We start from the raw sequence: 27,549 nt of genomic DNA on the forward strand, positions 1-27,549 counted from the left end.
AAATTGTTATACCATTGAATGTTTGCCTGCTAATGTTTGAATGAGAGTTGTGCGTGCAAGATTTCTTTTTTTCAGAAATTTTTGAGGCTGCCGGAGAAGAAAAATGAAATGGAAGAAAATACAAATTGCGGGGTAATAAACTACAATGCCCAAATGCCCAAAATTGCAATTTAAATAAGAAAGATAGCTTTTAAAAAAATGGGTAAAGAAAAAGAAGTGTTATTGTGTTTTGTTTCTTATTATTGTTATGTAGAATTAGTTGCTAGTCTGACTCTATTATTATTATTATTATTATTAGCCATAAAGCCTATGGGAAATTCACCAATTTCGTGGTCCGCTTGACCAATTAATACTTTACAATTAATTAAGGTTTTTAGTTGAGATGAAAAAAATCATCTCACGATATCTGAATAACTATCGATTAGTGACCGTTAATCGATAGTTATTCAGATATCGTGAGATGGTCACCCGACCGCATCTCACGATATCTGAATACCTATGGGAAATGTTTAAATTGTGGAACAAAAATACAAAAACAGAAATAAATTTTGTATGTAATTTAAAATGGGAATTTTGCATACATTTGGCCTTCCAAATTAAGAATTTAAAAGGATAAATTAAAGCTTGGATGGCAATAGGATAAATTAGTTACGAGTGAATGTTTGGAGTCAGAGCTTTATAGCACTCAGAAGGGATATAGCTAAACTAAGATAGAAGGTTTGGGGTGTTAGGGTGTGAAATGACCTTAGCCGTTAAAACGCCTTAAAAATTAATAATAATAATAACAATGATGAATTTTTTAATATAAATTAATATATTAAATATATAATAATAAAGTTTTGGATATATTTATATGAAGCATTCTTTTTAGCCTATTTTCTGACTTTACTTAATTTTTGTCTTTGTTTTTATTTCGTTATATTTTTATATTGTATATTTCTATATTTAAATATTTTTTGTAAATTGGATTAATTCCTTGAAATATATTATTATTAATTTGCTCTCTTAATTTGACGTCATGATGAGACCTCTTGTAAGCCGCCATTTCGTAACGGTCGTCCGTTTGAACCGAGGGCGCTTTTCCGATCCGCCGGTTGACTGACAGTATCGCGTCGGCCGGCGGCTCGCGATGGTTCGGTACGCTGCGCTGAAAAGTCTCTATGACATCGACAAGACGATCGGCACGGGCGGCTTTGCCAAAGTCAAACTGGCCACCCACTTGCTCACCGGCGAGAAAGTGGCCATCAAAATAATGGACAAGGAACTGCTCGGCGTAAGTCAATTATTTAAAGGAAAAAACTACATAAATCACTAATTAACGGCTCATTAATGGCAAATAAAAGCATAAAACTTAACTCTCATGCATTACAATCATAAGTCAACCATGAGAATTATAGTGGCGTAGTTCCAGTTGGTAAGACCTAAGTTTTTTTTTTCGCCAAACAAAAATAATTAAATTAATTAATTAATTGACACTTGTATGACTGTATTACTCAATGCTAGTCCTTAATTAATTTCTACGACTATCTTAACTGATCAGTAGAATTGAATTTGCACCAAAGGTTTAAGGTGTACTTTAAAATAATCAATCCTGAAAAGTTGTTTATTGACTTGATCCATATTTGTCCTGAGGGTGCAGATATAGGAAAATGGAATAGTAAATATCATCTAATTAAGGAAGGAGCCAAGTATTTACTGCGGTAGGAAGGTCTGTCACCCATCCCCTTCGGTACTTTTTTTTTCTAGAACCATCATTTACAAAAAGTGAATTTTCATACTCATTTCACCTTCATCATTTCTTGGGTAGCAGAAGATTAAGCATTTAACCTTATTTTGAAGCTCTCCTTGAGTCATTCGTATTCAACACATCCCTAATTAAGCATGCTAGATGGCAGAAGGCTCATGAATAATAGTTTGTGGTTAACTACCGGGTAACAAGGAAAGCTTCTGCGGTTTTTCATTTGTAATGTTAGGAGGAATTTGGAAATTCCTGGAATTTTAGGATTGGATTAATCACATAAGAGGATTTGTCAGTCTCAAGGATTCAAAACCCTTCATTTGTACGTGCTTATTACTTAGTATGTTCAGACTTAGGCTCTCAGATCTCAGAAGGATAAAAAGAAAATAAGGGAACAATCGAACTCGATTATTGGACATAAACAATCCGAGAAACTCTTGACAAATTTTGGAAGGAAAGATGTAACAGAATATAGTAAGGGAAACAGGAAAAAACTGCGATACCTAACATGATTCTTAACAGGGCGCTGCAAACAAAATGGACATCTGAAGACAATTGGTATAACCCGACACAGCGAGTACAGATTCTGCAAAGAAGCAGAGAAAACACTAGCACGCCTATTAACAAACTGTGGTGCTACAATAGCCCGCACGTGGAAGTGCTATGGGACATACAATGTAACAGTAGAAGAAATTCTAATTCAACCATTAAAACCAGGCCTACTAAGTTCCTTGATGAACAAGGACTCACCAATAAGCACATTACAGGGGATACAATAATTCTTTAAGGGTGTAGTATAAAGTTCACCCTGACTAATCATCTACATCTATATCTAAGCCAATATGACAATAGAACCGACAATGTCTGACGTGAGCTATCACAATGGAACAGACTTGTCAGAGCCATTTGCCCATCAATTTTTGGATGGATTGATCAGTTGCAGTTGGCATGAATTTGGAATGGTTTTTTTCCTTTTTTTTTAGGTTTTATTAAATATTTTAAAAGCAATATTTGTTTAATTTAAAAAGTAAATACATTTTCTGTGTCCATGGACACTCACAAAAAATCTGAACGACTTCACATCAAAAAGTGTTCTAAAGCCTCGCATCCTAAGGGAGCAGAAATCTGCAAAAATTCCAAATTATCTGAAACAAATGTCGATGAATAAGGGATGGTTGGAGGGCTAAAAGATTGCCTTGACGAGGCACGACAACGGATGGTATTCAAACCCACACTCTTCAGCATTCTACCCAGATGTTCTAACCGCCTGAGCCACTGTAATTTAGATCTGTGAAACACCGACTTTTCTGGCATTTTCAGTCAAATTAATAATTAATTGAAATAATTAATATGGTCAATTATGACCGCTAAACATATATGGATCAAATTAATAATTTTTTCAACCAATTAATAATAGTCTCAACCAATTTAACAATAGTTTAATTCAATTTAATAATCGTCTCAACTAATTTCATAATTTTTTCATTCAATTTAATAATCTCTCAACTAATTAATAATTGTACCTTACAGGATTTAATAGTTAGGAGAGAAAATCAATACAATCTAGTAGGTGCGAAAACCTTTATTTAATTTTTTTTAAATTTAATAAAAAAATTGAAAAAATGAACATTTTAATATCAATTAATGGAGTGACAGCCCTGCGGCATCTGTTGGCAGCTTCAAAAGGACATCCATTACATTATTAGTGCAGTCGGTGCCCAAAATGTTATCGACACTGCAGTTTATTATTTCTCTTAAGATGCGAGTTCCTTTGGCTTCAGCTAATAGGGTCCTTGCAGCTGTCTTAATCATGAAGAAGACATAATTTGCAGGGTTTAGAGTTGACGAGTAGGGCAGCAGGGAAAATAATCTTATGAGAAAATGATTTCACAACCTCTTCGGCAGTTTTATGGATCCTGTCCATAACTAGAAATTCATTACATAATGAAAGCCCATTAAGTTTTGTACACAGCTCATGTAAAAAATCGCATAAGAGTGAGCTGTTACCGATTATCACTTTTCAAATATTTTTATTTTTTGATGGAATAATTTTACTTTTTCTAAATTTAAATAAAGCTTTTGGCACCTATTAACTTGTATTATTTTTACCCCAGATAATAAAATCCTGAAAGGGACGATTATTAAATTAGTTGAGATTATTATCATATTGAATGAAACTATTAAATTGTGTGGTGATTAGTGACCGCTAGTCGAAGATTATTCAGAAATTGTGAGATGCGGTCTGGTGTGATATAGCAAAAACATTTTCTTTAGCGTGCCAACGTTTCGATCTTTATTGAGATCATCTTCAGGGCTCAAAGTATTTGTTTTCTGTGTAATTGTGCCATTCTTGCGTGTCATGTTGAGAGTGCCACACCAGACCGCATCTCACGATTTCTGAATAATCTATTAAATTGTTTGGGGCGATTAATAAATTGAATGAGACCATTATTATGTCGGTTGAAAAATTATTAAGGTGGCTCCAGATAGGCGGTATTAGCTGTAAGCTGTCAAATATTTGCCCCGTCTTGAGATGATAGTCTTGCATTTGCTAAATAGAATGGCTATGTATATATACATGGTTCATACAGCCAGCCAGTTTGTGTGGAAACAGCGAATGCGTATTTGCCAATTGCTGTGCGAGTCCTCAATGTATTGTCAATCAATGAACAACAATGAAACTGTCATTGCTGCGGTTACTGTTTTGTGCAGTGACTACAGACTCACAAATCAGAGTACTGTTGCCCGATCTTACTTTAGATCCGTTTCCACATATCAAAAACCTTGTTCTGATTTTTGTGATTCCGAAGAGAAGTGTTCTAAATTGGTGGTTCTGCTTGGTACAGGACAAGGAACTCCTGAACTGTTGGACCAATCTAATTGCCAGAAACAATGCTATGTTCTTTCATTAATACATCTATGCTAGTCAGGAATTGTTTATTATTAAACAATAAATAGCAGTGTTGATTGATGATTACAGTAGATATCCATACAGTACAATTCCTTCCCGAATGTGTGGATGCTTTGAGTTCAGCTATTTCACAAATATTTGTGCACTTTAAAGCCACACAAGGCAAGCACCATATAGTGATGCTCGATGTATAACCAAGCGCCCATCCCCACTAGTCGGGATTCAGGGAACCTTTGTTGGGCATTCGGCGAAAATGTCTGAAGCCACCTTGAAAGAAAAATGCTATACCCCAAACACATAGTTTTTTGTGTCATTTCCTTTTATCTTTCATCGTTCTTTGTATTTTCCAGGATGACTACCCAAGAGTTAAGATGGAACTGCAGGCATTGAAAAGCATCTCGCACCACCATATCTGCAAGCTTTACCAGGTCCTTGAGACACCGACACATTTTTTTATGATTATGGAGTACTGCTCCGGCGGTGAATTGTTCGATCACATTGGTAAAAAATTCACCCAGAACAGTTTATTTTTTTGATTAAATGATACAATGAATATTTGTAAATAATATTTGTGTACAGTTGAGAAAAGCAAGCTGACAGAGGCGGAGGCGAGGTCATTTTTCAGGCAGATCCTCTCTGCAGTGGCTTACCTTCATAAAAAGGGCTATGCTCACCGTGATCTGAAACCAGTACGTTTTTCCTCCTCCCTATTGTACTGAATACAGAAAAGTTTTTTGTTTCCCAGGAAAACATATTGCTGGACAAAGATCTCAATCTAAAGTTAATCGACTTTGGACTTTGTGCCAATCCAGCCGGTGGAATGTCATCCCATTTGAAAACTTCATGTGGATCGCCTACTTATGCAGCACCTGAACTTATTCAAGGGAAAAAATATTTAGGTGAAAATCTGAACAATTACTTTCAAACAAATTGTTTTTTATTTTATATTAAAAAAGTACATTTTTATATATGGTAACCAACAATCAAGTACACTCACAGTTTACCAGTTAAGGAATTTTTATAATTTATAGTCTTCAAAAGTTAAATGGTCGAAAAAATTGTTAAGTAATTGCTTATTTTTTATTTTAAAGGTTCTCAAGTAGATGTTTGGAGCCTTGGAGTACTTTTATACGCCCTCCTCTGTGGTTTTTTGCCATTCGATAGCGACTCGATAGAAAGTTTATACAAAAAAATTTTAGTACGTCTCTCAACTATTTGTATTAATTGAATTAGTCGTAACCATTTCTTTTAAAATTTGAATCAACGACAGTCAGGAGTCTATGATGAGCCGCCCTGGCTGACGGAACAGAGCAAGAACATAATAAAAAACATGCTTCAGATCGATCCTAAAAACCGTATCACAATCGACCAACTCCTTGTCCATCCTTGGTTGACAATGGGTTACTACGAACCCGTTTCATACAACACGCTTCACGAGGTAGATTTAATTTCGACCAAAAGCAATTAGAATACATTAATTTTTTATTAGTTTCATGAGAGGGATGAGTCAGTTCTGGAAACGTTAGCAGAATACTCTGGCTCTTCTGTTGATCAAGTTTGGTCCAATGTCAGCAAATGGTGCTATGACTATGAAACAGCTACTTACCAGCTTCTTCTCGCAAAAAAGAAACTAGGTCTTCCATTAAAACTGAACTACAGCCCTTACTGGCTCAGGCAGAGGATTAAGGTAAATCAAATCATTATCAACTTTTGGATTTAAAAAGAAAAAAAATGTAAAAAAATATTTTTTCATTAGCCAGCATTACATAAAATGGTAGGTGTACACTGTTTTTGAAATTTGGTCATTACATGTCATTTGGGTCTGTCTAACCTTGCTAGGGTGGTCAGACACTTTTCAACATTTTGCCATCTTCAGTGCTTAATAAATTATTACGAACAAATCTCAGGTTTACCTATCAGGATAAATCTCACAATATTACTTTTTTGTACCTTTCCTTATTATATAGTATTGTTTAATTTAATTTTAGAAAGGTGTTGCTACACCATCCCGAATCCCAGTACCAATCAATGTATCAGATGTCAGGAGCCCTCTAAGCCCTTCGAGAGAATCGTATGCCTGCCTGGTTAATTCTTTGAACAGCAGAGGACGACGATCGTCTTTCCAAGAGAAAGAAAATTTAGTCACGCCAGTCAAAAATTCAAGGAAAAGGAGCAGATGCAATGCTGGCGATGATTCTCCAAGTACGCATTAACAGTTTTTATACATTTCCATTTTTATTATTACATTTTTAATTTAATGTTTGTTTTTTTGTAAAGTTCCAATCAAGATAACACCTGGAAAAGATAGATTCACAAACAATTTCAAGTAATACACTTTTATTTCCTTTGTGATTTTGGGCAATTTCTAAAAGGTTTGATTTCTCAGGTCACCCTCAACTCCGACGAACAACTCGACTCCGAGCAAAGGAAAGTTATTATGCAGCATAGAAAAGAAGATCAACCAAGTCAGGAACGTCCTCACGCCAAGGAAAAAGGCAATGTCGAATAAATCAACACTACCAATTCTTACAACAAAGGTACATTTTTTAACTTAACTAACTAATTACTATTTTTAACTATTTTTAAAGAATTGGCGTGACAAATACACTTAAGTCAGTTGTCTAGAAATACAAAAGTTAGGGATGGTTAGGGAACAACCTATCAACCTAACCATCCCCAAAAGTTTAATTTGATTTAACACACAGCATTTGTTGCCATTACTGTTAAAATAATTACAATAACAATATCCAGCATCATTCAGTGTTAATAACCTGGTCATCAATCACCAACCAGGTTCACAATATGAAAACAAATTCTTAATATCCAGTGTTATCAATCACAGACTACTTTCACAACCTGAAAATAAATTCTTATCATCCAGTGATCATTCACCAACCAGGTTCTCAACCTGAAAACAAATTCTTAATATCCAATATGATCACTCACCAACCACTTTCACAACCTGAAAACAAATTCTTAATATTTGGTGATCAATAATCAACTAGGTTGATAACACCCAGATGATCAATCACTAACCAGGTTCACAACCTGAAAACAAATTCTTATCATCCAGTGATCATTCACCAACCAGAAAACAATTCTTAATATCCAGCGTTATCAATCACCAACTACATTCACAACCTTAAAAACAAATTCTTATCATCCAGTGATCAATCACCAACCACTTCACAACCTCAAAACAAATTCTTAATATCCAATGTGTTCAATCTCCAACTACTTTCACAACCTGAAATAAATTCTGATCATCCAGGGATCAATCACCAACTACTTTCACAACCTGAAAATAAATTCTGATTATCCAGTGATTAATCACCACCCACTTCACAACCTGAAAACATCCTTAATATTTAGTGATCAATCACTAACCAGGTTCACAACCTGAAAACAAATTCTTAATATTCAGAGATCAATCACTAACCTGGTTCTCAATTCAAAATATATTTTCTAAAGTAACTTTGATGTGACAATTATACTATTTAAGCCCATACAAACTTTTCTGTTTATCTTGGCAGAAAAATACTGTACCCAAGCCAAAATATATTTTTAGAAATTGTTTACCTAGGTTTTAATGGAAAAATTGCTTACTGTGTGTTATGTTTTTCTTGTTTATAGAGTCTTTGCAATGTTTCTACAACATCTTTTACAAACCCCGAGCAAGTCCTTGCAGAACTCCGGGATGCCTTGTGCCAGAAAGGGATTTTCTGTAAAAACAAAGGGTAAAAGGGCTCACAAAATAAACTCCCCCTTCTATCAAAGCTTGAAATTGTTTTTCTTTCAGTTTTACATTGAGAGGGAAAATTGAAGATCACAAGGCCACCGGCGGGCTTGGAAGTTGCAAGCTCTATTTCGAACTTGAAGTCTGCCTTGTCCGGCCTTCAGAAAACTCAGAACCGATCGTCGGAATCAGACGTAAACGGCTGAAAGGCGACGCCTGGTGTTATCGTAAAGTATGCGAGGAAGTGCTCAAGCTCACTACAGAAAAGGCTATTAAGGAATAAAAGATGAATATCTTTTTTTTATTGTATTGTATCAATTATTGATATAATTTAAAACATATCATCGACCAGGTCAAGATTTAGTAGCAAGCTATTTTGAAATGGGAAAAATCTGCACTAATACGTTCATTATTTCTTTGTAATTTTTGGTGGTGGAAAGAAACTTGCCAAAGTGTTTATAGTCTACTAATTAATTGTACATATAACAAATTTTTAAATTTAGAAATTGAAAAAAGTTTTTAAAGCAATATTGCAATTCATAAACATTGTCTATTTTCAATTAAGGTGCTTAATTTTAAAATGTTATAATCATTTACTATATAAAAAAGCCTTTTTTAGTTTATATATACAAATTTGTTGCAATAAAAGTAAATTTACAAAGAATAGTTTTGTCTTTTGGAAAACTTCTCACCAATTCTTCCATACCTTTCCAGCAGTTGTTGATACCTGGATTCTACTGATTCAGATACTTCTGATTCTACTACTCTGGAGAACAAAGAATATGGCTTAGGTGGGTTCCTGCCCTGTCCTTAGCACCTCAAAATCCTTTTTAACTGACTTGTGCTTCAGAGTACTCAGATCAAATCAATAAAAGCCAGTGTACGACAAGGGAGCATTCTCGATCCCATCCTGTTTCCCATTTGTAATGCCGGCTGTCCTGCACATCCCAATACTGATAATTTTGTCCTCTAACCTGAATCTGAGCAATCAACAAACCTAAGAACTATGTGAAGTGTAGGATTACCTTGTTTTACGTGCTCTGATCGGTAGGTCTGACATCTGAGCATAAACGTCACAACACATGTTGGCCACATTCAACTTGGTTGGCTACCTGTCTATAATGAAGTCTTAGGAATTGTCGGGTAGTAATAAAAAGTCTCATCGAGATCATAAAATCGATCATTCATTTCACAATTTTATTTAATTGTTTTGACATATTGGACACAGTTAGTGTAATTACCAAGAGGTGAATAAATATACTTACATCTAATTATAGGATTATTACAAATAACAGCCTCAAAACATAAAGGAAACTTAAAAGTTGGCACAAAATAAAAAATGAGCGTAAAAAAATTAATACAATAATTACAAGTGTAACTTAAAGTACAAAAATTATGAATAAATTATTTTGAGTTTTTGTATAACATATTTTATATCATGGTTTGACTTTGATGTACAATGTTCTGCATAAAAATGTAAATATATATTACACCAGTAATTAAAACATTAAACTAAAAATTTATTCTCTGTGGATATTATTCATAAAAGGTTGATTTTCTGTTATTTAGCTTGTTTATAAATGATATGGTAGATTATTTTGAATTCTGCAAGTTTAAAATGTTTGGTAGTAATCATCAATTTTAAGCATTAAGGCGTTCGCCAACCTGGCAAAATAAAGGTTCGACCAGCTGATCGGCGCACTCAGTCCCTTTCTTTTCTTTGAGCTATAGGGGGGCTTGTATTGTTTGATTCTCTTTTACTTTGTGGTTTAAGTACACTAGACACCGCTTTTCAACCGAACGGTTCGTTTCTACCTCGAACATTCCATTGTAAAGTTATTGTGCGTTTACTTCCTACAGTTTTTTTTTAAATCTATTTTTTATAAAACAGGAAGTTAATATATTGATATATACTTTTATTTTAACTATACATTTTATTAGTACACCAAAAAGGTAAAAAAATTTATATTTCAACAATCGACATTTTGTAAAAGCTTTATTTTGGTTTCTTTATTTACATTTTTTTATCATTGTTTATAACTGCATTTGTGCTTTTTTAAATCATACATCGAAAACTTGCGAGATGGCAAACCACAACCAGATCTATCTAATGTTTGGGAGTGACAACTCGCCAAAATGAAAAACAGAGAGTGTAAACTTTTTTTAAAAATCATTTTTGAAGCTTGATTTCTAATTAAATCGTAAGAAAGTATTTTTCTGTCTGTTTTTTAGACTGAAAAATCTTTGCTGGATTCCACAAAAATCAAAACAAAACTAAACAAAGTTCTTTACATCCCAAGAAATAAGAATTTGTTAGAGTCAATAGTTTCTGAAGATGAAAGAAGAAAATGACGATGGTTGAATGTCCACAAGATGCCTCTGCTGAAGGTAATGTTTTTTAGACACAATTGCTATTATTACAATTTTAATAGTAATTCTACAACTTTATTATTTTTAGCTGAAAATTCTCATCAAAACGTCCAGAAGAACATTGACAATGTTTTAAATTAATTTGCATAGATGAACTGGCAGAAAGTATTATTGCCAAGTCCAACAAATATGCTGTAAGCCGGTCCCCGTCTTAGCGATAAGTTTAAATTGTTAAAATAAGAACAAAATAGGGTAAACAATGAAAAGGGACAAAGGTTGTACTCTGAAGGGGCGACCACCCAGACGGGAACGACGTGACAAATCAGGCAAATGTAGCTTGGAAATGGTTACCCAGGTAGACAGGTAAGAACGGTCGGAAATCCGGGGGACATCATAAATTGGGGATGCGTAAACCCGGTGCTAGACCACCGTCTTTGCCGGCCCACCCGCGGCATGAGAACTCCCTCGACTTTTGAGTTTCCTTTCCACCCCTACTCCAGGAGAGACCCGGTATAAAAGGGATGACTGGAAAATCAAAAGTCAGTCAAAATTCGAGACTCACCCCAGGGAGTCAAGAAACAAGACTCACCCCAGGGAGTCAAGATACAAGACTCACCCCAGGGAGTCAAGATACAAGACTCACCCCAGGGAGTCAAGATACAAGACTCACCCCAGGGAGTCACAAGACTCACCCCAGGGAGTCAAGATACAAGACTCACCCCAGGGAGTCAAGACCAAGGACTGGGAGAGAAGCAGACACACTCCGTCTGGGATTCAACAAGAGGATTCAGCCAGCCAAAGCCAGCGAGGATCAGCCGTTGCGACCAATCGAACCAAGTCAGAGGTCGAGAGAAGAGATGCTGTGGACACTGATCGTGGCGAGCATCGTTTGGGGTAAGTCCCTTTGTTGATAGACTCATCCCAAGTGTAGACTTGTGGCTGACTTGTAGATTAATTAGATTCTGTGGTTTGGGTACCGTTAAGAGAAAGAATTGTGTACAATAAATGTTACTGAATATGCTCTCTGGTTTATTGAATTCTAGAACCTTACCTTCCCCTAAACAAGAATAGGTAGCGACGCGCTTATGCCGACTAATCTCTTGTCACTTATAGAAAAGCAAGCGAATATCGAGAGATAATTCGGCCACTTACATTGTAATTGTTCATTTTACTTAAATAAACCTGTTCAGTGTGGAGGTTTGTTGGTATCTTGAGAAATAAGTGCTATTCTGACCCTGGCCTCTCTGTTCTAATTTCCATTTTCCTGACTTTTATTCTAGATTTCCTGCTGAAATGGACAAAAAATGTATGAATTCTGCAACCCTAATGATGTTGCAGAAATTAGAAAACTGCTGATGATCCGGCGCTGGTTGAGGATTTTGGGGAAGAAAGCGATATGAAGAGTACAGGGGAAAAACCAGCTAATTCGAATTTTGGTCGAAAATGAGTTGACAGTTGCTCCTTATGTATTTCGAGGTGCCGGATCCGATGCGACTGTCAGAACTGGGGAAAAACCTGCCCAAATGTCTCAAAAAAGCGAGTGAGTAAACGCCGCACAGGGGAAGAACCAGCTAACCTGAGCGCCACAGGGGAAAAACCGGCTAACGTTTGGCACTCGCTTCTTCCCTCCCCACTCCCTTACGTTTTCCTCGAATTGTTTCCTGTTTTTTTCCTTTCAAAATATTGAGTGTTTGTTAGTTGGATCAGTTTTCTATATTCCTCAGTGCCGTTTAGTGTCGTTTTTTCTTGTTTTTGGTTGTTCCTGATTGACTGCGGCTAGTATGAACGTCCATGGCTTCTCAGACGAAGAAGATGAACACCTACCAGCTTCATCAAAGAAAAGGAAGGTAACAGGTAGACTCAAAGACGTGAATAAAAAGCTCAGAACTCAGGGGCATGAATTAGGCCCTCCCTGTCATTGCAAGAAGTACAAGTGCTTCGAAGTTGTGGGCGAGGAAGACAGGAAAAAAATCATTAAACATTTTAATCTTCTCAATGACTGGAACGAACAAAGTTCTCATTTGACTGGACTCATGAGCGTCACACCCGTAACAAATCGACCTGTAAGAAAACCTGATGTTGAAATGAATGCCACACTAAGAACCGCCAGTTTCCACTACAAAGTAAGGATGCTTCGGGATGATGGTGTGACGGAAGTCCCAGTCTGTCGAAAAGCTTTTTTGTCCATGCATGGTATTACAAAAGCTAGAGTTGTGACAATTCAGAACAGTTTGAAAGACACTGGTACAAGCCCAAAAGATAGAAGAGGTTCACACAAGAACCGTCCACGGAAACTACCTGACGCAACTATGTCGTGCATCATGAGTCATATAAGGTCTTTTCGCACCAGACTCAGCCACTACTCACTCATGAAGAGCAAAAAACGTTACCTACCGGAGGAGTTGAACGTTAAAAAAATGTATGACATGTACTGCGAACTATTTCCAGGCTATAAGGCAAGCTACGAGACGTATCGTAGCATTTTCAACTCTCGTTTCAACATCAGTTTCGGTTACCCCCGCACCGACACGTGCAGCACTTGCGATAATTTTGCAGTCAAGCTAAAAGAATGCACCTCCCCTAAAGAAATGAAGAATTTGCAGACGATGAAAAAACTTCACCTGTGTAAGGCACAGACTTTCTATGACAGAAAGAAAAATGAGAAGCAAAGTTGCAGAAAAAAAGTCGATTGTGAAGCGATCGTCATGGACTTCAATAAGAATTTGCCATGCCCGAACATAGCCACAAATGACGTATATTACCGGCGCCAGCTGTCTTTATTCTCATTCAACATTCACCGATTAAGTGATAATGACGTGGTAATGTTTGCGTACTCTGAAATTATTGCCAAGAAAGGATCGAACGAGGTGTGTTCTTTTTTATACTACAACGTGGAACATCATTTGCCCCAGACCGTACGCCATCTCGCAATTTTCAGCGACTCTTGTGGTGGCCAAAACAAAAATTGGACTGTGTTCCGATTTTTGCATTACCTTGTTCATACAAAAAAACGACTAGACTCTGTGGCCATAACGTTCCCCATCCGAGGTCACTCTTACCTCGAATGTGACAAGGACATGGGTTTGGTAAACCAGAAATCCAGGACTGAAGTGCCTCAAGACTGGTTTGACGTTCTGGAATCAGCACGGAATAAACCACGACCCTTCAACGTTGTGCGGGTTGATAGATCCCACGTAAGAGACTGGACGAAATTCCTTGAACCTTTGTACCTTCCGAAAGCACCGATGAAAACAAGGCCTCTCAGGGAGCTGAAAATCGAAGCTGGACATCCCAGACTCGTTTTTCATCGGGATACGTACAATGGAACAATGGTCAACTCACTGATGATCCCAAATCCTCGACCAGCGAAGAGATTAAAGACTTCAAGAAGACCAGGTCGTGAAACAGGAGGAGTCACAGCTCAATCATCCAAAGCCGGAATGCTTCGACCGGGAGAATTTCAATTTGCACCACGCGCTTATACCTCTAAACTTCCGATTTCAAGAGAGAAATATAACGATTTGAACCACTTGAAACAATTTTGTGGGATCCGGGCGCAACATTTCTACGAGAAGCTGCCAAAAAAATGATGTATTTTAACTCAAGAGCTGGTTTTTCCCCTGAATTATGTGAGTTCACAAAGTTATTGTTGTCATATTGATTAAAAACGAATTTTTTTTTTCAAATTTCTTTGGTGTTCCTTCTCAAGGTATATCTCAAGATAGAAATACCTTTTTCCTGGATTTTTTTACCGTTCTGTATAGCGGTCGTAGCGTTTTTTGCACAAAAATGCGTTTTTCACAAAATGATAAAATCATGAGTTAGCCGGTTTTTCCCCTGTACTCTTCATATAGATTCTCTGGGTGACGAGGACTCAGAAACAGAAAAAGAAGATGAAGGGAAATCTGAGAAGGTGGAAGATTTTTTTCTTGGAAAAGATAAGCAGACAAAGTGGACAAAGAACATTTTCAGCTTCTTTTCGTCGGGTACAACGTCACATCATTACACACCTTCCAGGGGTAAAGGGAAATGCTAGAAATGCAAAAACGATATTGCAATGTTGGGAATGTTTGTTCAATACAGACATTTTGGAATTGATTGTAAAATATATCAATCAATACATAGATTCAGTCAAATCCAAATTTGCTAGAGAGAGGGATGCCAAGGAAACAAACATTGGTTCATTATACCTTGCTGGAGCATACAGAGGAAATCATCAAAGTCTGGAGGAGCTATGGGGCACAGAAGGAGATGGGGTTAAGAAATTTGGCCTGGTGATGAGCATAAAACGATTCAAGTTCCTCATACGTTGTATTTGTTTTGACGATCGTACGAGCTGAGCACAACGGAAAGAATATGATCAACTTTGCCCAATTTGTGAAATGTTTGTTTTGTTCAAAACTGCCAAAAAAAAACTACCTCCCTGGAGAAAATGTTACAATTGATGAGATGCTGCCAAGATTCCATGGGAGGTGTATCCTCCAAACCAAACACATATGGTATAAAAGTATTTGGCCTTGTTGATGCCAAAATGATATACACCTTATTACATTTTTTTCTTTCTTCTCGGGGAAAAAATTAATAAAGCTTAAATATTGGCGGGACGAACTGAGAAGAGAAGCGCGAGAAGCAGGAAGCAATTCGCGGCCTGCAAGATCCTGATCGGGAGGGCACTGGTTCCGAGACTGAAAAAAACAAAGGAAAAAAAGCAAGGAGAGTCAGTTGGATTCACGTTCCGAGGAAGAGGTGGTCTCCGCGAGAAAAAGAAAATATTGTTTTTTAAAAAGTGTATGTGTGCGTGGTTTGTGAACCTAGTCGGGCTGATCGAAGAGTTCCTACGAAGAGGAAGGGGCTGATCCCGGCAAGTGAGGAGTGATCCCGTGAGTTGGTACATTTCCAATTTCTTATCAGGCCTGATAATTCTGGACTAGAGACATTAGCTATAAGTTTCGGCCTTTTGTTAGCTTTTAATTTAAAAGGATTTGTCTATGTACTTGTAAATAGAATAGTTGTGATTAGTATTCTTTTTTTTTCCTCAATCGTAGTTTTAAACCCTAAGTAAGATAATACCTTAAGATATCTTGCTTGTGTTAATGAATTAACTCGGATAGAAGCAGGAAGAACTTCATCATTTAGCTCCCATCATAACCCTGGTTGGAAGCGCCATCAGAAAGAAGAGAGCCAGAAGCGCTACATCGCTACCCTTCCTTTTCCCTTTCTTCCTATTGTTATACTCTTCTTTTCCTTTTTATTCCCTGGTTTCGGTATTTATCCTTCCCCAAAAATACCGTGGCGCTCAACATAACACCTATAAATAACCTTTCACCTCCTCACCGACCATCACTTGTCTCTCCCTTCAACACCCCCCCCCCCTGCACCACTGAGCTACCGCCAATGTATGTGCAGCTGCAGTAAGGAAGCTGTAAAAACCTACAACATGGAGATATACACACGAAAACAGCCTGAAGGGCCATTTTTGGTCAGCAACAAGCCAAGTGAAGTGGTGAAACGAATTGTCGAACCCCTTTTTGAGACAGGGCGCAACATAACCACTGATAATTGGGTCACAGACATAGATCTCGTTAATTATTTGAAGAAAAAAAGAGGATGTCTTATGTTGGCACAATTAAAAAAAAAAATAAATAAATAAATAAAAGAGATACCAGACAATTTGTCAATGTCAGAGGGAGGGCTCAACACAGCAGCTTGTTCGGCTTCAACAACGGTAACATTTTGGTTTCATACGTTCCAAAGAAGGGGGAAAATGTGAATCTCGTTTCATCACTCCACGAAACTAATGTCATTGATCAAAATACCAGAGAGCAGCAAAAGCCAGAAGTGATTACGTTTTACAATACCATCAAAGGCGGAGAATCTTCCTCAAAATTTTGTCTCATCAACATACGATTAGACAACTAGCCCTACAAAGTCTAAATACAAGTGGAATTTAGGCTTCCGACAACTCATTGTTTAGTTGTGTACAAACTGTTTTTTTTTTCCCTCCCCCCTCTCATTCCGGGTATAACGATCAATTTTGCCTGGTCCTTTCAATATCGTTATAACCGGATTTCACTGCATTTTACATATAACAATCAATTTTCAAACAACTATTTGGCATAGCCATGAGTAGCAACCTAGGCACGATACCTGCAGACATAATTATGACACATCTATTACACATAAGTTATACCACAACTTCCAAGAGATGATGACACTCAGATTTTGAAAAACGAAAAATGGCTGACTGATTTGGCATTTTTGACTGACATCACAATGCACTTAAACACAGTTAACTTGGAGCTTCAAGGTAAAGGAAAAACTATTATTGAGATGATTAGCGCAGTAAACGCATTCAAAAGTAAATTGCAACTTATGATAGATCAACTGAAAAGAAAGGATCTGAAACATTTTCCGTCTTTGAAAGCAAGGATTCCTCAGTTGAATTATGATACGTATGAGGCTGAATTATCAAATATTTTGGGACAATTCGAAATGCGTTTTTATGATTGCAGTAAATTGGAAAATATAGCATCATTTATGAGTTATCCTTTTTCATGTAAAAACATTGAGGAATTAGCTACTGAAATAGCAAGTCAGTTTAATATGAACTCATGTTCTGTTGAAAATGAGTTGGTGCAGATTATATCAGATATACATCTCAAAGCTACAGCATCTGATACAAATTTCTGGTGTTTTATATCTGAAGATAAATATCCGAATGTAAGGCAAATCGCCCTTCAACTGACGGCATTTTTTGGGTCAACTTACTTGTGCGAGTCTGCATTTTCTGAAATGAAGATAATTAAGTCAAAATATCGCAATCGACTAACTGACGATCATATGTCATCATGCTTGCGATTAGCACTCAGTGGTTACGTACCATCTTATGAAAAGTATGCTGAGGACATGCAGTGCCACGCTTCAACATCCAAAGCCACTCCTTAGTTAAGTTTAACACCATATGTAACTCTTTTGTTTTGTAACAACCAATAAACTCGCAATTTTGAATAACTATGAGTTTTTTCATTGATATTGTAGAGAAGAACCTAACTAAACCTAACCCAAACCTTGACTAAAATAATGTACCTATATTGTGCAGAAAGCTAATATCTATATATGCTACGGTACACCCTACCTAGGTAGGTAGGGTGTATCGTGTATGTACGACAACCCTGCATCACACACACTTGCAGCCTCTCAGAGTCGATCGTAAGTAGTCTAAAAATATTGAGGTAGATCGCCAGCAGTTCAAGTTTGAGCACCCCTGCTTTAGGCCATCGGGAGGAAACCCATTTAAAATTTTATAGGCATCCTGTTTCTGCGTTACATCTCGGCCGGATTAGCAAGCTATTTACACGTTAGGGTAGAATTCAAACATTCAGGGACAGCCTCTTGACAGTATTGTAGTAGAAAATTTGGAGGATTTAGAAACTCAACCCTCCACAGTTCTTCCCCAAACCCCACCACAAAGCTTTCAGGAAGGCTTTATAAATCAGCAAAATTTAAATACTTCTCCACAACATGGTTGCTCATACACAGTACGACATAGCCCTGATTATGAACGGGGGGGAAACAGATATATTGAGTGAAGAGGAAATTCTGATACCCCGCGGTGAAACCCCTGGGAGAAAGAGAAGACATGCCCCCAGATTAAAGCAAGGCAAACGTTTTCGTTGGTCCAGAGAAATAAAAGATGATTTGAGGGTCGAATTTGATGAGAAGATTAACAACTGTAAATTACCTGGATTTGATAGGATAAGGCAGGGGTGAAGAAAGTTATCGAATAAGCATAAATCCCTCCTTACTATGAGCCCAAAATTGGTCAGGGGGGCAATCAATAATATTATTCAACAATTTAAAAAAAATAAATAAAAGGTTTATTATTAATCGGATGTCTTTTTGCAGATAACCGGATTTCACTGTATTTTACATATAACAATCAATTTTCAAACAACTATTTGGCATAACCATGGGTAGCAACCTAGGCCCGATACTTGCAGACCTAATGACTCGCCTATTAAACACAGTTATACCACAACTTCCTTTCACATTAGTAGAGAGGAAAGTGAAAGTTTGAGCTGTGTCGTTACCTCCAAACTGTGAATGATTATTTCAAAACTGTTGAAATGCCGAAATTGAGAGAGGGTAATACTCGGTCATTTTTGTTAAAAGACCCCTACTTAATTGAACATGGTAACATGCTGAGCGAAAAATATACTGGAGAAGATCAGCACAAAATGATTTTAACTCAAATAAAAAAAATTTCGAAAATTATTTTTAAAATTAAGGAAAAGTTTCCATAAAAGAAAATGCAGTGCATGATTCGTCCAGGGATTGTTTGACGCCAATAACTTATGGTTATTTTGTGGAAACATTACGGGAAATGGGAGGTGCCAGTCAAGGCCCACAAGGAGATTACACCAAACCATCCGTTGTAGACCATTATGGGAGGATATTTCGCAATTTTTCATAAACAGTGGGGTACAAACTTAAATTAGAAGAAGATGCGAATAACAAACTAATAAAGGAAAGGCAAGATATTTTTGATGAAACATTTTCAGACCGAGTTTTAAGTATAGCTCGGAAGGAGGCAGATAGAAAGACACTTTTACAATGCCATGCCATTCCAATAATGGAAGATGGCTCATAGACCGGATGTTAAAACTTCCGCTAACACCTGATAACTATAAAAAAGAATTAAAAACTATTAAAACCTTAGCAAAAAACAACGGGTATCAAGAAATATTTATTGATAGGTTGCTAGTTAAAAGAATAAAAAAATTAACTTTAAACGAATCAACAATAGGACTCAGTCACCCCACCACAAATGAATCAGTAGGTTTCCGTTGTTTGCCATACATTGGTGAATTATCGCAAAAAGTTAGTAAAATTTTTAAACAAGAAGGTTTTAGAATAGCTTTTAGAAGTACGGGTTCACTTAAAAACATCCTCTCAAAACCTAAAGACAAAGTAGACAACTTGGCAAAAAGTGGGGTTTACCAACTCAATTGTAATGATTGTGATATTAAATATATAGGACAAAGCGGTAGAGAAATAAAAACAAGAGTAAAAGAACACTTGCCTAAATCGAGCAAATTTTCGGAATTTAAGGACCATCTAAAAGAAACAAAACATAATTTCAATTCAAATTTAAATACAAGAGTGTTACATAGTTTCAACAAAGGGAAAGAACTAGATTGGTTTGAGAAATTTGAAATTAAAAAATGTAAAATTGAACATGGTGATAAATGCATTAATAATATAACAGATTTTGATCTACCTCCCATTTTAAATATGTACATAAATAATATCAAACATCCAAATAATTAATCTAATTATTTTAATTGTTATTATTTTTATAGTAATTTATAGTAATATTAAGTATTTATTATTCTAATATTTATTTGTGTTATAATTTCCGCGTTTCGCACGTTCAAATTGAGCGTCATTAAAAAAATCAGCTGATAATTGGAACGTCGCGTTGGCGGAGGTATCAGCGGTTCACTTTGGCAATTCATGTCGAGAGACGTGGTTGTAGAAGTCCTTCAACCTGATGATGAGCTAAAAGGCTCGAAATCCGGATCGTTGCAAAACAACTTACTGTGAGTAGGAACTATCCTTTTAAAAAGTGTAATGGAAGATGTTCAAAAATTAATTAATTTCGTTAAAGTTAAATTGGAAGAATCCTTCACGGCGTTAGAAAGAGGTTTCGATGAAAAGCATATCGAATGTTTGCTAAGTCCTTAAATTGTGGATTTTTAATAGAAAGAGAGTAAAAGAAATTGATCAAATCACTCTTGAGGATTGGCAAAACGCCCAAGAGATGAATGAGAGAAGCGATGAATACCTCTCCCTTAATAATTCAGAAGTTATTTGCAATTTCTTTTGAGAGATTGTGTGTGAAGGGAAAATTAGGTAGAATCAAAGCTTTATTAGTATTACAAGAAGACCTTAAACATTACAATAGAATGTTAGAATTAAGATCGGTGGCCGACGGTGGTCAAAACAATAGGTTCTTATTTGCGAGGGGGGAATCATATGTAGAAGGAACAGCGGTAATGTGAGAATTCAAGGAGTCTGCAAGCAACATAGATCTATCAGATGAAGATTTAGCATCCGAGAAGGATCCTTTGTAAGAAGAAGCTTCAAATGATGATGTCCCATGAATGGATTTCCTGGATGGCCGAATTGTGGGAAGAGAGCATCTCAGACCAATTGCCCTCCGGGTCCTAAGAGAGCACTAGTGAGTGGGAAAAAATGGCCGAGTTATAACAGTTGACTACGATATGTGAGCGGAGAAAGAGAAAAAAGACAAACAGCATATATTTTGAAGCAAATCTTATTAATAAAGTAATAATAATTATTAATAAAGTGTTTGTTTTACAAAGTAGTTCATACCATTCAATTACTCCCCCCACATGGCAAAAGTTATGGAAGAAAACAGTTGAGAAGAGGGAAAAAGGGGAACCCCCTCCAAGCAGTGGCGACATCGACCCCTTTGACTCGGATAATTTCGATGTCTATGATGACAGGTGCGATTTTGGTGGTTACTGATATCAGCCCCACTGTCGATTCAAAATGATTCACAGTAATCTTACTGTTGCGGATCCTGATCCGCCAGATGATGAGTATTCTTCAGAAGAGATTGTGATCCTTCCAATAAGTCCCGAAGCTTTGATGTTCGACCAGCCGACTATATGTTTTCACTCCTTCAGAGAGTGTATAAGAACGTGCAAGAATACATTGTTTGCACATACAAGTTAATGAGCATAGATGTTCTACAACTGTTTCATGATAAAGGATGATGACAGGTGGTTAAGCAAAATAGACCAATTTAGTTGTATTGGTGGATTATTATGGTGGATGGTTATTAGAAAACACACAGTCTGTTTGTCTGACTGCAGATGGTTGGACTAACATAAATACAGTAAATTTTTATGCAGTAACTGCACCTTTTTTTAATCAAAATAGTTGTTTACAGTCAATTTTACTAGTGTTCCGAATTTTCAGTAAGGAGCACTTCTGAAAATATATCTACATGGATAAAATCAGTATTACAGAAATTTAACATTGCTGATAAAATATGTGCTGCCGTAACAGATAATGGCGCGAATATAAAGGGTGCAATTAAAATTTTAAATTTGCGGCACATATCTTGCTTTGCACATGATCTTAACTTGGTCGTTCAGGAGTCGGTTAAAGATTCTACAGGTGGCACAGTTGGCAAAGTCAAATTAATCGTGCAATATTTTAAACAAAGTACAAATGCCATGGCCAAATTAGAAGAAATCCAAAAGAGTTTAGGTATCAAAGCTTTAAAATTAAAACAAGATGTTTCAACTCGTTGGAATTCAACATTCGAAATGTTGGATCGCGTTTACAGAAATAAGGAAGCGGTAATCTCGGCTTTAGCAATTTGCAATCCCAAATTATTATTAGAGAATGATGATTGGAAAATCATCAAAGAAGCTATAGAGCTTCTGCAAATTTTTTCAGAAGTCACAGAGGAAGTTTCTTCCGAAAAAAAAAATCCTTATCTAAAACCTCTGTTTTAGCTCGTGGCCTGGTAAGGTGTACAAGACACAGCTTGAGGATGCAAGGCTTAAGTGAAGCAGTTGAACTGTTAGGGGATAAATTACTCGAATCCTTAAGTCATCGTTTTGGGAACCGGGAAAGGAATGATGTAGTAAGTCAATCAATCTTTCTTGACCCCCGGTTCAAAAAACAAGGATTTGGGGAAGAATCCCAGTTTGTGAATACAAAGAAGTTAATAATTCAAAAAATTCAAGCTGTTGTCCGAGCTGAGCCACAGTCACGAGCTGAAAGTTCAATTAATCAGCCAAGTACATCCAAAATTTGGCAAGAATTTGATGAGTCAGTGTGCATTATGAGAACGGTCCAAGATCCAAAAGCTTCTGCTATTATCAAAGTCGATAAATATATAGCAGAACCTCTTGTGGACCGTTGCACTGACCCTATGGTTTGGTGGAACGATAGGAAAAGTCTATTTCCTAATTTGTATAATCTAGCTTTAAAAATATTGTGCATTCCTGCAACCTCTGTTCCCTGTGAGAGAATTTTCTCTAAAGGGGGTCAGATATGTACCCAAAAAAGGTCCCGTCTGACTTCATCAAAAATTGCACAAATGTTATTTATTAATCAAAATAAAGATATGCTTTAGAGGAAATAATACTTAAAACTCTGAAGGTACATACGTTGGTTTGCTATTTAGATTGGAACTAGATTTCATAAGTTGAGAATTAAGTTTTTAAAAAATTAAGCTTAAGTGAATTACTCTACCGCCCTAACTGAATGAATGGTGTAAGTATGTAAGTTATGTAAATAGGAATGATTGTATTTAAGAGTGAATGAGAGTGTGATTGTATCACTGATTGCATCGTGCACTGCCAACAGCTATTTCATTTCAGTGCACTGAAAGACCTAGATGTTGGCAGCGCACAGAGCCTAACCCAATTATCTGGGGTAGGTGATTCTCAGGAGCCATTGGCAATCTGTTGTGAAACTGGAACTGTCAGAGTGTCAGAGTGTCGGTGGATTCTGAGAAGTGATAGGCCCAACTCTGCACCTGTGGTAATGTGCACGCCCGTCTGTGGATTTGTGCCTATATAATTCAGCAATCAGTTAACATATTTTTTATATCTTACTTTTTATTAATTCTTATAATAATGTAAATGCTGGTTGATTCATATGTAAGATACCTAGGTAATAANAAATTATATACAATTACACTAAGTACAAAGAAATAAGGCTTTCGTTAGTATTACTATCATCATTATTTTTCTTTCTAAAAATATAACGATTTGATACAATTTATATACTTAACATTAATACCATATTTCCTTTTTCGTTGTGGTAAATAAATACTAGAATTGAAAATTAATTTGAATTATGGCGGGAAATTTGGATAAAGGGAGAAACCAATAAACGAAAGCGCTGGTACTAGGAGTGGGGGGGGAATCATAGAATCGATAAAAAGAATCTACTCATTTCAGGGATTGAATCAAAGGGAATCGACTCACTTACAAGAATCAAACTTCCCACCACTAACCAAAAGGCACAGTTAAACAAAACAAAGTTAACTTCCTGTAAGACGCAAGTATAACCGAGATTCTATTCCGACAGGTTGTCACTGGTCATGATGATGATGATGTATCAGCTACTAAAATCTTACCCTCGACAACTAAGTTTCCTACAATATAGATAGAAAAATCTAGGTTTTATAACATATAGTCTTACAATAAAAATAATTTCTTGCAAGTACTTTTTTCTCTTTGGAGTTTTCGAGGTGATAAAGCTGACGTCAAGCTTTCGCCATCTTCAGTGGCGTGTTTGAATTAACCAGAAAGGTTAAGCGAACCAAGATTATCAAAATCGACCAAACCGTTTTTGTAAATATTGATTTTTAAAAGCTTTGTACGTTTTACTTAATTATTTAATAAATAAGTATTCGAAAGAAAAGGTTCTAAAATTTTTCTAACAGTTTGTTAAATTTATTGATGTATGGTTTTTGAGATGTAAACACAATTTTTATTTTTCACGTTTTAACCTCAACTTTACGTTTTAACTTTTGTATATAATCTACGTTAATTTTTCATTAATTGCTACTTTTATTATTTACTCTTTTTATTAATAATTTACTCACTGTAGTTTGGTTGCTTGTGCCTTGCTGGTTTATGCTTTCAAATTCTATTTAAAAATTTTTAAATATTTCCCAGGTGGAATTTCTGGATAAACAGTAGACATACTGTCAAAAAGAATCTTTGGAATCATACACAAATCAATTTTGTGGTATAAACTATAATCATTTCCTGAATTATGGAATGGTATTATTATAATCATATAATCATTGCAACTGCACATTGTTTTGATCAAAATACTTGTTTACGGTCAATTTTACTTGAGTGTTCTGAATTTTAAGTAAGGAGATACTTCTGAAAATATATCTATATGGATAAAAGCTGTATTAAAAAAGTTTAACATTGCTGATAAAATATGTGCTGCTGTAACAGAGATAATGGAGCTAACATAAAGTGTGCAATTAGAATTTTAAATTTATGGCACATATCCTGCTTTGCACATGATCTCAACTTGGTCGTACAGGAGTCTGTTAAAGATTCTATAGGTGACACTGTTGCCAAAGTCAAATTGGTTGGCAATATTTTAAACAAAGCACAAATGTCATGGCCAAATTAGAAGAAATTCAAAAGAGTTTAGGTATGAAAGTTTTAAAATTAAAACCAGACGTATCAACTCAGAATTCAACATACGAAATGTTGGACTGCATTTACAAAAGTAAGGAAGTGGTAATCTTGGCTTTAGCAATTTGCAACCCCAAATTATTATTAGAGAATGATGACTGAAAAGTCATCAAAGAAGCTACAGAGTTTCTGCAAATCTTCTCAGAAGTTACAGAGGAAGTTTCTTCCGAAAAAAATATATCATTGTCTAAAACCTCTGTTTTAGCTCAGGGCCTGGTAAAAGGTGTACAAGGCCCAGCTTGAACATTCAAAGCTTAAGTGAATCAGTTAAACAGTTAGGGCGGTTGCACCAACTTCGTTTAACCTTGGTTCAGTACTGAACGGAGTTCAACACAAATATCGGCGTTTTTTAATCTCTATTGATCCGAGATCAAGTGATGAACGTCGATCAATTCTAAACGGTCGTTGAGCTCGGGTTAAACAGGGTTCAGAGCTGAACAACGTTCATTTGATAATATAACCTGCACGTTGTTTAACCGTGTATTGAGATAGATCGAAATGGACGAATTTTTACCTAATTATTTAGGGAAATTAACAGATGATGAAGATTTCCTTGAGTTAGTAGCTTTACATATTAACAAGGAAAGGGTTTTTAGAACCAGACAGGAATATTTTCATGAATGGGATAACGATGAATTCTTTAATAGATTCAGGATGACAAAGAATGCAGTGAACTTCGTGTTACAGAAAATAAGAAATTCAATAACTCATCGTACTACCAGGTAAGTGATATTAACTAGTTAGCTTTGAATAGCAATTTTTTTTTTTTTTACCAAGACTATAGATCAGCCGAATTTGAATGTGGATACTTCTTCACAACCAGGGTGTTCATACGTCGTACGTTTACAAGATAGCCCTGATTACGAAAGGGGGGAAACAGATATATAGAATGACAAGGAAATTGTGATACCCCGGGATGAAACCACCCAGGAGACATGCCCTCAGATTGAAGCAAGGTAAACGCTTTCGATGGTCCAAAGAGATAAAAAATGATTTGAGGGTCGGATTTAATGAGGAGATCAACATCTGGAAATTACCCCGGTTTTGAGAGGATAAGACAGGGGTGTAAAAAATTATCTAATAAACATAAATCCCTTCTTACAATGAGCCCAAAATCGGTCAGGGTGCAATCAATAATATTACACAAGTTAGTTTTATAAAGTTTTTCTAGATATTTTGACCAAATTTTAACAAAACTGATACACGAGGGGCATTCAATAATATTATACAACAATATTAAAGATGTAAGCTGGCCCCCTTCTTAGCAATAAGTTAAATTGTAAAATAAGAACAGAATAGGTAAACAAGGAAAGGGGACAACGGTTGTCCTTTGAAGGGGCACCGCCCAGATGGGAACGACGTGACACATCTGGCAAATATAGCTTAGAAATGGTTACCCAGGTAGACAGCTAGGTAAGAAAAGGGGGACATCGTAAATTGGGAATACGTAAACGCTGTGCTAGACCGCTGTCTTTGTCGGCCCCGCCGCGGCGTGAGATCTCCCCCCAACTTTTGAGTTTCCTTTCCACCCCTACTCCGGGAGAGACCCGTTATAAAAGGGATGACTGGAAAATCAGTCAGTCAGACAGTCAACAGTCAAGATGCAAGACTCACCCCAGTGAGTCAAGATCCGAGACTCACCCCCCAGTCAGTCAACAGTCAACCGTCAAGATACAAGACTCCCTCCCAGGCAGTCAAGACCAAGGACCGGGAGAGAAGCAGCCACACTCCGACTGGGATTCAACAACTCAGCCAGCCAGAGCCAGCGAGGACCAGCCGTTGCGACCATCGACCAAATAAAAATAAGTTTTATTATTAATCAGAGCTCTTCTTTTGCAGATTACAACATGCACCGTAGTTTTTTTATATTTTAGAAGCTATTTATGTATAAATAATGTAAATAAAATATTTATGTATATGGGTTTATGTATGTATATATATTTTTCTCTGACTATTTTGTACTATTTTAAATTGATTAACATTGTTAGTATTATTTTCCTTCAATAGGTTGTATTATTACATTTATTTGTTTGTCTTATTATTTATCACATTCCATAGATGGCGACAACCAAAAAAAGTCAGTTTCTTCAAAATGTGTAGAGATTAACGGTCACTAATCTCTACACATTTCTACACGAGAATAAAGAAGAATATGGGATTCTATGAACAAATTTCAACTACATATGAACACGCAGCTAAAAGTATTCTGAAGGACATCGCCAACAATGAGAAGAAACTCGCATCGGCCATCAATCAGAGAACTTTTTTGCTGAAATGCAGACAACACAAGGTATTTCGTACTCACATCAAGAACAATTTCAACACCAGAATTAACGACATACATAAAGCCACAGTAAATTTCAAACGAAACATTTTAAACATAGAAATCACCAAAAGCATCAAAAACATCAATTCATTAACACAAAAATCACACCAATTAAAACTCAGTGCCGCCAACATAATACCTACAGACATTTTAAAAGAATTTTACACACATCAAAAAGATGCATAAATC

General features: G+C 36.3%; 2 protein-coding genes across 2 annotated transcripts in view; one reads left to right on the forward strand and one right to left on the reverse strand.

Moving 5' to 3' along the window:
• Positions 1 to 1,066: 1,066 nt before the first annotated feature.
• LOC106674004 (maternal embryonic leucine zipper kinase-like) lies at positions 1,067 to 8,684 on the forward strand. Its single transcript, XM_014406425.2, has 12 exons — positions 1,067 to 1,273; positions 5,000 to 5,150; positions 5,229 to 5,338; positions 5,395 to 5,548; positions 5,741 to 5,847; positions 5,920 to 6,087; positions 6,139 to 6,336; positions 6,638 to 6,851; positions 6,927 to 6,975; positions 7,036 to 7,186; positions 8,283 to 8,386; positions 8,449 to 8,684. The coding sequence occupies exons 1-12, from the start codon at positions 1,130 to 1,132 to the stop codon at positions 8,666 to 8,668; spliced, it is 1,770 nt and encodes a 589-aa protein (XP_014261911.1). The 5' UTR covers positions 1,067 to 1,129; the 3' UTR covers positions 8,669 to 8,684.
• A 12,118-nt stretch (positions 8,685 to 20,802) lies between these two features.
• The window catches only part of LOC106674005 (zinc finger and BTB domain-containing protein 24-like), a 28,323-nt gene continuing 21,576 nt past the window's right edge, over positions 20,803 to 27,549 (reverse strand). Inside the window, exon 8 of the mRNA XM_014406426.2 lies at positions 20,803 to 20,995. The gene's annotated coding sequence lies outside the window, so the exon portion shown is untranslated. The remainder of the gene's footprint in view (positions 20,996 to 27,549) is intronic.

Source organism: Cimex lectularius, unplaced genomic scaffold (assembly GCF_000648675.2).
Source record: "Cimex lectularius strain Harlan isolate CLEC.00 unplaced genomic scaffold, Clec_2.1 scaffold110, whole genome shotgun sequence".
In the NCBI taxonomy this organism is placed as follows: Eukaryota; Metazoa; Arthropoda; class Insecta; order Hemiptera; family Cimicidae; genus Cimex; species Cimex lectularius.

Coding starts and splice junctions, on each gene's coding strand:
- LOC106674004 (XM_014406425.2), top strand. CDS start 1,130: ATGGTTCGGTACGCTGCGCTGAAAAGTCTCTATGACATCGACAAGACG. Junction 5,151..5,228: donor TGAATTGTTCGATCACATTG/GTAAAAAATTCA, acceptor ATTTGTGTACAG/TTGAGAAAAGCAAGCTGACA. Junction 7,187..8,282: donor TACCAATTCTTACAACAAAG/GTACATTTTTTA, acceptor TCTTGTTTATAG/AGTCTTTGCAATGTTTCTAC.